This window comes from Artemia sp. Qi Xiang Cuo, chromosome 3 (assembly GCF_049724085.1).
Source record: "Artemia sp. Qi Xiang Cuo chromosome 3, ASM4972408v1, whole genome shotgun sequence".
NCBI lineage: Eukaryota > Metazoa > Arthropoda > Branchiopoda > Anostraca > Artemiidae > Artemia > Artemia sp. Qi Xiang Cuo.
Window position 1 is genome coordinate 71,932,168 of NC_142796.1, and position 11,065 is coordinate 71,943,232.

At 37.1% G+C, this 11,065-nt stretch overlaps 2 protein-coding genes across 2 annotated transcripts in view; one reads left to right on the forward strand and one right to left on the reverse strand.

Annotated features, from left to right (window-relative positions):
- LOC148954494 (BRCA1-associated protein) overlaps positions 1-1,526 on the reverse strand; it is a 74,053-nt gene extending 72,527 nt beyond the window's left edge. The window contains exon 1 of the mRNA XM_089087121.1: positions 1,427-1,526. Within this exon, the coding sequence (XP_088943247.1) occupies positions 1,427-1,502 (76 nt within the window). The 5' untranslated portion in view covers positions 1,503-1,526. The remainder of the gene's footprint in view (positions 1-1,426) is intronic.
- Positions 1,527-4,449: 2,923 nt separating this feature from the next.
- LOC148954495 (uncharacterized) lies at positions 4,450-9,755 on the forward strand. Its single transcript, XM_089087122.1, has 3 exons — positions 4,450-4,620; positions 7,423-8,326; positions 8,402-9,755. The coding sequence occupies exons 1-3, from the start codon at positions 4,450-4,452 to the stop codon at positions 9,481-9,483; spliced, it is 2,157 nt and encodes a 718-aa protein (XP_088943248.1). The 3' UTR covers positions 9,484-9,755.
- Positions 9,756-11,065: the final 1,310 nt, after the last annotated feature.

An 11,065-nucleotide genomic window follows, 5' to 3' on the forward strand; every position in this document is an offset into this window, starting at 1 on the left:
CAATCTATTCAAACCCTCCCTTTTTACACCTGCCCATGAAGTTTCCATTTTCCTTTAAATCTTTCTTTATGACGTCCTCCTACCCCAGACAGAGACAACCTGCTTTCTGTTTAGCTCTAGATGGTTGGCCGAAAAGAACAATCTTTGGCAATCCGTCATCCTTCATCTACACAACGTGCCCTAGCCACCTCAACCTTTCTTTCATTATAGCCCTAGAGAATGGTATTGAACCACATTTTTTGTAGAGCCTATTTTTTGAAATACAGTCAGTCAGCCGGGTACCCAGAACAATCCTTAAGCAACTTCTCTGGAAAACATCTAGCAAATCTTCATTGCTTTTTGGAGCGTCCATGCTTCAGAGCCATATTTGATCACTGTAGCTTCTAATATTCTAATCTTGGTTTGCAGACTTATCTTCCTATTCTTCTAGCCTAGACTTTTTTTAACTGTGAAAAAACACCCTGAGCCTTGGCATTCTATTTTTAACATCTTCACTGCTCTCACCATCTATACTAATAATACTACCAAGGTAAGTGAAGCTGCCCACCTGATCAATCTTTTCATTACCCAACGTCACCTTTTCATCTTCGCTTATTCCAAGCCTTAGTGACTTAGTCTTCCTAACATTAATTTTCAAACTAATTCTAGCACTCTGAACTCACAAAACCTGTAAAACTTCATTCAGTTTGCTCACACTTTCATCTAGGATGCTTAAATCATCAGCATAATCCAAGTCCAGAAGACTTTTTTCTCCCCATTTGATTCTGTGGTCTCCCATTGCCTTTCCTGTGCTCCTTAAAACAAAGTCAATTAAAATAATCCATATAAAGGGGGACAGAACACTACCCTGCGTAACTCCTGATTAAAAACAAAGCCAGATACCAACCTCACTTCCTACCATAACTACAGACGTGTTATTCTCGTATATAGCACAAATCACTTTAATGTATTTTCCTGGTATACCATACAAGGATAAAACCTTTGCTATAGCTCTTCTATCAACAGAATCGAACGCTTGCTCATAATCTATAAAACTGAGGACCAAAGATGTTTGAAAACTCAGGCACTTCTCAATTATTAGCCTAAGAGTGAAAACTTGGTCAACACATCCTCTACCTTTTCTAAAACTGCACTGCTCTTCTCTTAAAACTTTGTCTACAGCATCTCGCAGTCTAAAAAGTATCATATTACTAAGTAATTTACTACCTACAGAGACCAGACTAATGCCTCAATAATTACCACACTCACTTTTATCACCTTTCTTACAAAGTGGCTTAATTAAGGTTTTCCTAAAATCGTTAGGTAGGCTACTTCCCCTTTTTCAAAAATCATAATGGTAGGCCAGGTCTAGTCTAACCTAGCCTGCTAGAATTTGAATATATTTGAGTTTAATCCAAGCTTTAAATTTAAAGTATACACAATTTACCTTTAAAAGAAAGATGTTCTGGCTTTTGACCCTGATCAGATATTTCAAACCGTATAGAGCATAGGCAAATGGACATTGCTACAATTTTCCATGTGGTAATTATTTCAAATGAATACACGCTTGAAATTTCAGAGATTAACTTCTCACTAGATTTCGGCAAAAAATTTACTGGATTCAGCTTCATATACAGACAAAATACATGTAATGCAATATACATTACATACATTTCATATACTTTATCATACACCTTTAATATATTTATATTTTCATATATTTATATTTTGTATCATATATTCATTTATATCCTATACTTTTTTCTGTGATTTCGTTAATCCATACTTGCTGGATACAACTAAAATAGCATATGTTGCACATTCCGCCGAGACACGCGTAAGACACCCAAAAAAGGGAATAAATTATTTTGATATCCATATACATTTTTTTAATACAAAGTTGAAATTCCATTTACGTTTGTTGATTAAAATAAGTTTTTAGCGTTGATTGTCTTTCCTCTAATAGCTGCTGACGTAGTAACAGAAAAAACAAAAAGGAAATACGCTCGTTCCTATTTTCTTATTACTATTCTTCCACATCAGCCTTCAGTATTTATTTTTCAACTAGGATGTACAAACAAATTGAAAATTCAGGAACTGTACAATAATAATTGGGAAAAATCGACAAAATGAAACTTAAAGTAAAAAAAAAGAAAAATACTGTCAAAGTTGAAAACTTTTAATTCTTATTTGCTGCTAATCAATGTATCTTTTTCAGTTCAAAATCATGCTGAAGCGATCCCCTCCCCTTCCTAAACTTATTAAAAAGTGCTCGAGGGACTTGTAGCTTCAAAACACATTAGAGCCTCAGAGGCATAATTGTTTTGAGCCCATTAAAGCTTCAAATGTATCAAACAGTTCGTGGTAACGAACTGTAAGTAAAGAGCAACCCGGATCAATAGTAACTAAAACTCTAAAAAATGGAATTTTGATGCCAATAGATATATTAAAATAAAGGCTTATTATGCTGATTTTAAATATATAACTCGCATTAAGCTTAGTCGTACCTATAAAGGCTATGAGCCTGGGAAATTTTGTTGTATTTTGGAAAGAAGAGGGGAACCCCCCAAAGCCATAGAATCTTAATAAAAATAACACCATCAGATTCAGCGTATCAGAAAACTCTTCTATAAAGGCTTCAAGCTCCAATTTGCAAAAATGTGGAATATTTTTTATTTGCCAGAAGAAAGATCACGGATGCATGTTTATTTTTTTCCCCAGGGGTTTGCGTATCGACCCAGTGCTCCTAGAATATCGCAAGAAGGCTCATTCAAACGGAAATTAAAAGTTCTAGTGCCCTTTTTTATGTGACGAAAAATATTAGAGGGCAACTAGGCCCCCCCTCTTTTTCCCAAAATCGTCCGATCAAAATTTTGATAGTCATTCTATTCAAAATAGTCTAAATATCATATAACAAGGCTTTTGGGGTTGAAACAAACCCCAAAGATAAGGGGCAAGGGTTGTAAATTATGCCCAGGGGCTATTTAAGGTTTTTATGGAAGGAATGTTTGCTTAACTTTAGAAGAGGCTCATTTGGTGGAAAATTGGAAGTTCTACTTCCTTTTTAAGCGTCAAAAGTGATGGAGGGCATTTACCCCCCTCCCTACAACCCGTACTTTCACCAACCTCATCTGATTGAAATTAAGAGATAGGGATTTTTTCAAAATAGTCCAAAGAATATATAATAATGTCTCTAAGGATGACACAACGCCCTATCGCCCTGGGGATAGGGTTGTAAGTTGTTTTATGAAGTTATATAAGGTTATTATTGAATTGATGGTCGTATAAACACCAGATGGGGCTGATTTGATTTAAAATTTGAAGTTATAGAATAAAAGTCAAAGTGACTTGAGAGCAAACAGCCCCCCCCTCCACACTCATTGTTTGCCTTAACACCTCCAGTCAAAATTTGGAGATAGCAATTTTATTCATCATAGTTGAAGGTTTTGGAAATTATGCCTGTGAGGAAGACACCCCCCCCTACAGCTCTCGGGAAAAGGGTTGTAAGTTATGCCCTTGGGGCATATAAGGTTCTTATAAAAAGGGTGGTCGTATGTGCTTTGGAGGGGACTCATCTGATTGGTAATCATAAGTTCTAGTGGCCTTTTTAACAGTCAAAGTGACCAGAGCGCAGCAACCCTCCCCCCCCCCCACGACACACACACAGACACAAACACGTCGTGTTTTTCTGAGATGTATCCAATAGATATTTTGAGACATTCCTTTTATTCAAAATAGTTCAAGTATCATATAACAAGGCCTTTGAGGTTGATGCAAACCACCAGAGCCTGAGGGGTAGGGCTGTAAGTTATGTCCCTGGGGCATTTAAGGTTCTTACGAAAGGGATGGTTGTATAAGCTTCAGTGGTGGCTCATTTGGTTAAAATTGGAAGTTCTAGTTCCCTTTTAAGAATCAGTAGTAATTGAGATTAAGTAACACCCCCAACCAACTACCTTTCTTTTGACCAAACGCATCTAATTGAAATTATGCGATGGCAATTTTGTTTAAAATGGTCCAAAGAACGTGTAACAATGCCTACAGGGTTAGCACAACCCCCAAAGCCCTGGGGCAAGGGCTTTAATCTATGCCTTGGGGCAATACAAGGTTTTTATGGAATGAGTGGTCGTACTCAGTGCTGTAACTTACTTGAAGTACTTTTACTTCAAGTACTACTTAAGTAAAATTTTCAAGTACTTGTACTTGTACTTAAGTACAAATTCCACAGAGTACTTATTACTTGTACTTCAGTAAAAAATTGCAGCTACTTATTACTTCAAGTTGCAAATAAAAGTCAAGTACTGTTTCAAATACATTACGTGGACCCTTTCCATTTTTTTTTTTTTTTTTTTTTTTTCAATTTTTTTTTTTTCTGGTTTTGCTGCGTCTGTGTTTGGTTTCGTAATTGCTTTGGTTTGCCGTTTCCGTCGAGCGCATTTCAGAAGAAGAAGAAACAAGGTGTCACAAAAAAAAATGGCTGACGCAGGCAAACAACAATTACCGTTTATTCTTCAAGGCAAATATTTTGCTGTAAAAGGAAAAATCGAAAAAGATGGCGCACTTAGTGCATGGTGCAAGAACTGTCCCAACAGGGTTCTCAAAGGACACCTGCATGCACCTTCAAATTTCCACAAACACTTGCGTGTAAGTCTCCTTGTCCTTTTTATGTCTGTTTGTACTTTTTTTCTCTCTTAAACTTTGACAGGTATTACCATACAGATAGCCCAGTAGTTTCCTTACAACACAACCTACACATCATACGCAATTTTAATCTGTTTGTTGTTTTGGTCTATTCGGATATCGTTCAGATTGGATTGAACAAACCTAGGCTAGAGTTGTGTAGCCTGGATCTCCTGTAGGCTAAGCTTACTGTTAATCCAGCATTATGAAATTAATGCACAATTTACCCCACACCTAGCTTGATTAACTTCACCTCAGGAGAAGAATGTTCAACGAACCAGAATGGGCCGAAATTAGTTGTGGTAGGCTAGGTGTCATTCAAAAGGGTCTCGGAACCAGCAACCAGCAGCTTTACATTTACGAAAACTAATGGATTGCTATGAGCCTTGGCTTCTCTGTGTTAATCTTGAGGCTAAGTTGTGTATTGAGATTGTTGTGTATGAGGCTGATTGGGATTGGAATAATGGTTATAGAATGTAGAATGCATATATAATTTTTGTTTTTGTGTGTGTTTTCCATTTGCAGAACTGCAGAACTTGCAGAACTTGCTAATTTGCAGAACTCAAAGGAAGTATCAAATTTTCTTGAACAAGTAGGCTAGCCGAGGCTATTTGATTAGGCTGAATATTTTAGCCATATGGATTGCTGAATGTTTTGAATGCATTGATAGTTAATAGTAGAGTCTAATGACAAATACACAATTTAGTTTAAGCATAGCCTAGGCTAATTCTAGAAAATACTGCCCAATCTTAAACACATGATCCTATAGGCCTTGTAGGATACAAAACCACTCAAACATAAATAGATTCAATCCCAGACATGTGCTGTAAAGAAAAAATAGGCTACTAGGGTTTGCTAACTTTTCTTTAAGCTTAATTTTCAGTATAAAAAAGTTTCTGAGATCAAATTGAGCTAATCCCAACAAGGTAATCTAAATCTATACATATGCAAGACTAAGAGCTTGCTTGGAAATATAGGCTCTATTTGAATCAAATTATGCTCGGTTGCTTGTCCAAAGTTAGTGATTATCCAAACACCAGGGGTGCTTGGATAATATACCCAGTTCTTCATCAGCAGCTGATGTGTATTACCAAATAAAGCTAGTTTAAAGAAAAATCAAACTGTTTTGTTAAGCCTAAAGGTGTATCTGGCTTTGTGGGGGAATAGACAAGGAAATAGAAAATCTAATGGTATATTTCCTTTTTTTCTTTATCTGATTTCTCCCCTTTAATAAATATTAGAGCTAAAAATATGTTTTGCTATTACTAGGCCTAGACGAGTCTATCCTTACAAAGCCTATCTTTAGTCTACTAAAAATTTCATTTTCCTGACCTAGCCCCATTTTCCATTTCCTGACTTGAAGTAAAATCAAGTAATTGGAAGCATTGCATCAAGCCACAATGTCCATTGGGCTTGTATAGCCTAAGCTTAATAGGCTTGCCTGCTTGTGATCTACTGATCCATCCATAATTAATACACCAGCATTCAAACATTCAATTAGATTTTCATCCACAAATATATTGTCAATTAGTGTTGCAGATTTCCCAGTAACTCATGTAAGGATAGTTATCAGTGGATATAGAAAAGAAGAAATTACTAAATTGAGAAAATCTGGACAATCTGAACTTTTAAGGAAGTCAGTATTGAAATCTCCCATTTGCACTTTATATTTAGGTTCACTATTCAAATTTTCCATTAAATTCTCCATCTCCCTAATAAAAATTTCATTTTATGATATTTTATATACTAAACCAATGGTGATTTTTAGGTGATTTATATACTAAACCAACAACTATATTTTTTTTTATCACAATTACATATTGTTGTATAGTCTAACCTTTATTTTCTGGGTTCTAGGCATTTTGTTGAGATTGAGAAGCTAGTATAGCAGGAATGTTAATTTTTCCCATTAAATTTAATGTATTAATAGGGAAATCCTTAGACCTAGGCTATTTGTTACATAGGCCAGATATCCCAGGCTACATACCTTATTGTATTTTCAGTTAACCTGCTTCCAGTTTAACTGCAGCTCAACTAATGCCTGGATATGTCCATAAGCTATTTACAAGTTTGATGATAGGCTAGTTGTTATATTACTATGTTTCTATATTGCTAACAACTCAGTTTATTTCTGGACAAATTTTCGGTTGATGTTGATGTTTCAACGATGCTGCAGAAACATGAGGGTTCATTGCTTTTTTGCAGAGGATGGTCCAAGTTTAAGCTGCAAAAAGGTTTTCTATGGTGATCATTGTAATCGTTGAATCTGCAGTAATGTGAAGGTTTGTTGTTATTGTGAAGGATCCACCAAACCCAGTCAGGAACTCGTATGTTGAGACTATTGCCGGATACAAGCAAGTTCACCTAATGAGAGGATATGTCTCTAGTTAGTAAATGTCTGAAATGAGATTATTCCCAAGTAAAGGAACCTTCCACTCAGGAGGAGAATGTGAAGATCTCCTCCTGAGAGGTATATGGCTGTACCTGGGACCTGGGACTCATTTCATTTTGGGCATTCACTGACAAGCAGGTGACAAGGGACATATCCTCACATTAGGTGAACTTCCCTCTATCAGGTGATGGTCTCAAAGTAGTTGAGTTCCTGACTGACAAAACCAAACCATCAAACCTTCAGAAAGTGATGGTTCATTCATATTTGTTATACTTGTTATACTGCAGTTTCAATGTTCAGTGGATCCTGTGGAAAAGCAATGAGCCTTTGGATTTGATTCATATAGCAAAACTAAACATTATGTCTGCTTTCAGACGGCTCATCCTTCAACCTATGTTGAATTCTCCAAAGTGAACACTAGGAAAAAAAGGAGGCGAGATGGAGATGAGCAGACCATTGATTCTGCTGATGAAGCAACCGATGAAAGCATCCCCGAGCCTAAGCAAGAGGATACACCTTTTTCTTTCTTTGAAAAAAAGAAATGTACGAAAAAAAGGGCTGATGAGTTGATTATGAATTACATAGTGTCTGACATGCGCCCACTCTCTACAGTGGAAAGTCATGCATTTAAGCAAATGATTCTGGGGATAAACCCAAGTATCGGACCAATAATGTCAAGGAAAACTCTGGCCGGTAAAATTGATGAGTCTCTGTTAGTTGTAAAGAAAGAAATGATTCAGCTCTTTGAAAAAGTAGACTATGTCACTATGACGTGTGATATCTGGTCTTCTAATAATAAGAGCTTTATTGGAGTAACAGCTCATGTGTTAGATAGTCAAAACAAATTTGTGCCTATGGTGCTTGCAGTTAGAAGGTTTGCTGGAGCGCATACCTTCGACAGAATTTCAGACTTGCTGTTTGCAATATTTCGTGAATATGGTCTTGACAAGAATCTGAGCAAAATTCGGGCAATTGTAACAGACAATGCTTCAAACTTCGTCAAAGCTTTTAAGGAGTTAGGAAAATCAAAGGAGCAAGAATCCAGCTCTGAGTTTGCAACCAGTGAGAGTGACACACCTGATGAAGAAAGCATGGATTCCGAATCCGAAGAATTAGATGTTGTTGACGTTGGTAAGATCTTTGACAGGGTGAATGTGACTGATGTCGGGGAACCAGAATTGGGTTCTAGTGTCAATCCCAGAAGTGGTGCACAAGACCAAGATGAACTAGAAGCAGGGGTTAGAGGGACCTCTGATAGTTATTCTGATCTTCCCGACCGTATTGTTAACACAAATGATGAAGATAGCGATATTTCTGAGCCCGAAGGGAATGATGGCAGATCGGACTCATTAGGTAATATAGGTATGTACTTACCTCCACACTTTCGCTGCTCTAGTCATACCCTGAACCTTTTGGCCACCACAGATGCCAAGTATGCTTCAAATACGGACGTGAGTTACAAAAGAAATCTGCAGAGTGTCAAGAGCAAGTGTCAGGGCTTATGGAATTCCCTAAGCCACAGCTCAAAAAACAATGACCTATTGAAAGAGGTCTTCGAAAAAAAGCTGATAAGACCCAACGCAACAAGATGGAATTCTGAATACGATGCACTGAAAAGAATTCTTGAGTGTCACATGGCTGGAAAGCTCTCAGCAGTGTGTGATGTCTTGAAAAAACCAAGATTCAAAACAAGTGAGCTTGAATTTCTTGCTGAGTACGTCTCAGTCCTTGAGCCCATAGCAATCGCCCTAGATATGCTTCAGGGTGAGGAGAAAGCCTATTTCGGGACTGTTCTCCCAACTATCAAGTGCTTGGAAAGGAAGTTGGTGAAGTTGCACCAAAGTGTCAAACTCACAAGGGTCTTAACCCAGACGCTGCTCGAAGGACTTGGAAAAAGATTTCCGTTTCTCAGTGGATCTCCAAAGGTTCATTCGGACTACCATCTTGCTACGTGGTCATTGCCGTTTTTCAAGGACAAGTTTGGGAAAGAAGAACACAAGGAACTGGTGCTGGGTTTGATGACAGAGGAGGCCATAACAATGAAGCAGAAAATGGGTGCCACTAGTGAAAAAAGCAGTGGCATAGTTCTTGAGAGATCTCCTGAGGCTTTTTTTGACTTTTCGGACGACGAATCAGGAACAAGCACTCAGCAACCAACTGTGGCAAATACGGTCAAGATCGAGATTCTGAGATATCTCAGTGATTCCCGAAAGACTCTCTCGATCTTACAAGAGTACCCGGCAGTGAATTCAGTGTTTCGGAAGTATAATTGTATGCTTCCTACATCGGCCCCAGTTGAGCGTCTCTTTTCGAAAGGTGGCATTATAATGAGTCCAAGGCGTAATTCCTTGGCGGACGGAAGGTTTGAGAGCCTCGTTTTGTTGAAAGCCAATGAGAAATTCAAGGTTTTTCAGCAAAATATGGACGTAGTTTGAGAGTTCGTTTTACTGTTTTGATGGTTTCCTTTTCAACCTATTTTAATGTCACCTTTTGAAAAGCAGATGTCAGAATCAGCTCCTTTTGCGAAACTGTCTTTGAAGAATGGCACTGAGCGACTGACTATATATACCGTATGTGGTAAGACGATTTTCTGACTGAGTGAATCGCTGGAAGATCCGTTGAGAACGGGTTATTTATTTCCGTTTCTTTCCAGCTTTTTTTTTTTTTACCTTAATGATGTTGATAATGCTGGAAAAGTAGAGTTGGAAAAAACACACCTTTTCAATTTGTTTCTGTTTTTGTACTCGTTCTTTAATATAAGAAATTAAACCATTAAGTTAACCTGAGTGTCAGTGGCGTAAGTGTGTGATTGTTGTGCTGGAAAGAACCTCCCATGGAAGAATTCCCTTTTTTTTTTTAGCTCAATAGTAATTTTAACATCATATAATTTGATTACTTGAAGTAGTACTTGAAGTACTACTTAAGTACTATTTCAGACTACTTATTACTTGAACTACTTAAGTACAATTTTGGTGGATTACTTGATACTTGATACTTAAGTAAAAAAATTGATAGTACTTGGTACTTGTTACTTAAGTAAAAATTTGGAGTACTTGTTACAGCACTGGTCGTACTAAATTCAAATGGATCTCATTTGATTTTAAATTGGAAGGTATAGTTCCTTTTTTAAGAGTCAAAGTGATTTGAGAGAAAATACCCCCCTCCCCCTACGCCCATCATTTCCCAAAACAAACATCCAAAAAAAATTTTGAGACATCAATTTTTTCAGCATTGTTGAAAGGTTCAGTAATTATGTGTATCACTAGTTGTAGTAGTAGTAGTAGTAGTATCAATCGTACCAGTATGCAAATGGTACTTTTTTTCAACATCCCCTTCAACACAAGATGAATTTTTTTAACTTAATACCATAAACCAGTCCTGAAGCATTGCTGATACGTCCTCTTGACAACCTGTATAGGCATAGTGTGTTTCGATTTATTTCAATTACAATATTGCCAAAAATTTTCGCCTTAATATCCTTAGGTTTATTTGTTGTAGTAGTAGCACCATTAAATATAGTAGTATCAGTAGGAGTACAGTTAATAGTTGTAGTCTTAGCTTTAAAAGCAGTAGTATTAATAGTAGTAGTTGTAGGAGTAGAAGCATTAGTTTTATGATACAAATATTGTCTTTTGGCTATTTCAAAATTCCACAAAACAAGTGTTGTAAGTTTTAATTTCACACACGAGACCGTTCCTAAGATATTGCTGATATGCCCTTTTGACAATCTGCATACGTATGGCAGGTTGTCATCCGTACAACATAAATATTCTCTGAAAATTTCACCTTCATAGGATGCGGATTTTGAGCTAGCCAGAAGACACTGTGTGTATACATTTAATGCTGCTTCTACGGCCACTGTAACTAACGACACTAATGGCATTAAGTTGAAACTTTTAGGGAACGTTTAGGAGGAGTTTCAGTTAAACAAAAAACCTATATGCATACAGGTATTCAAAGGGCATATAAGCACTATAGGGCATATAAGGACATAGGCAGAGATGCTCTATCATAGCT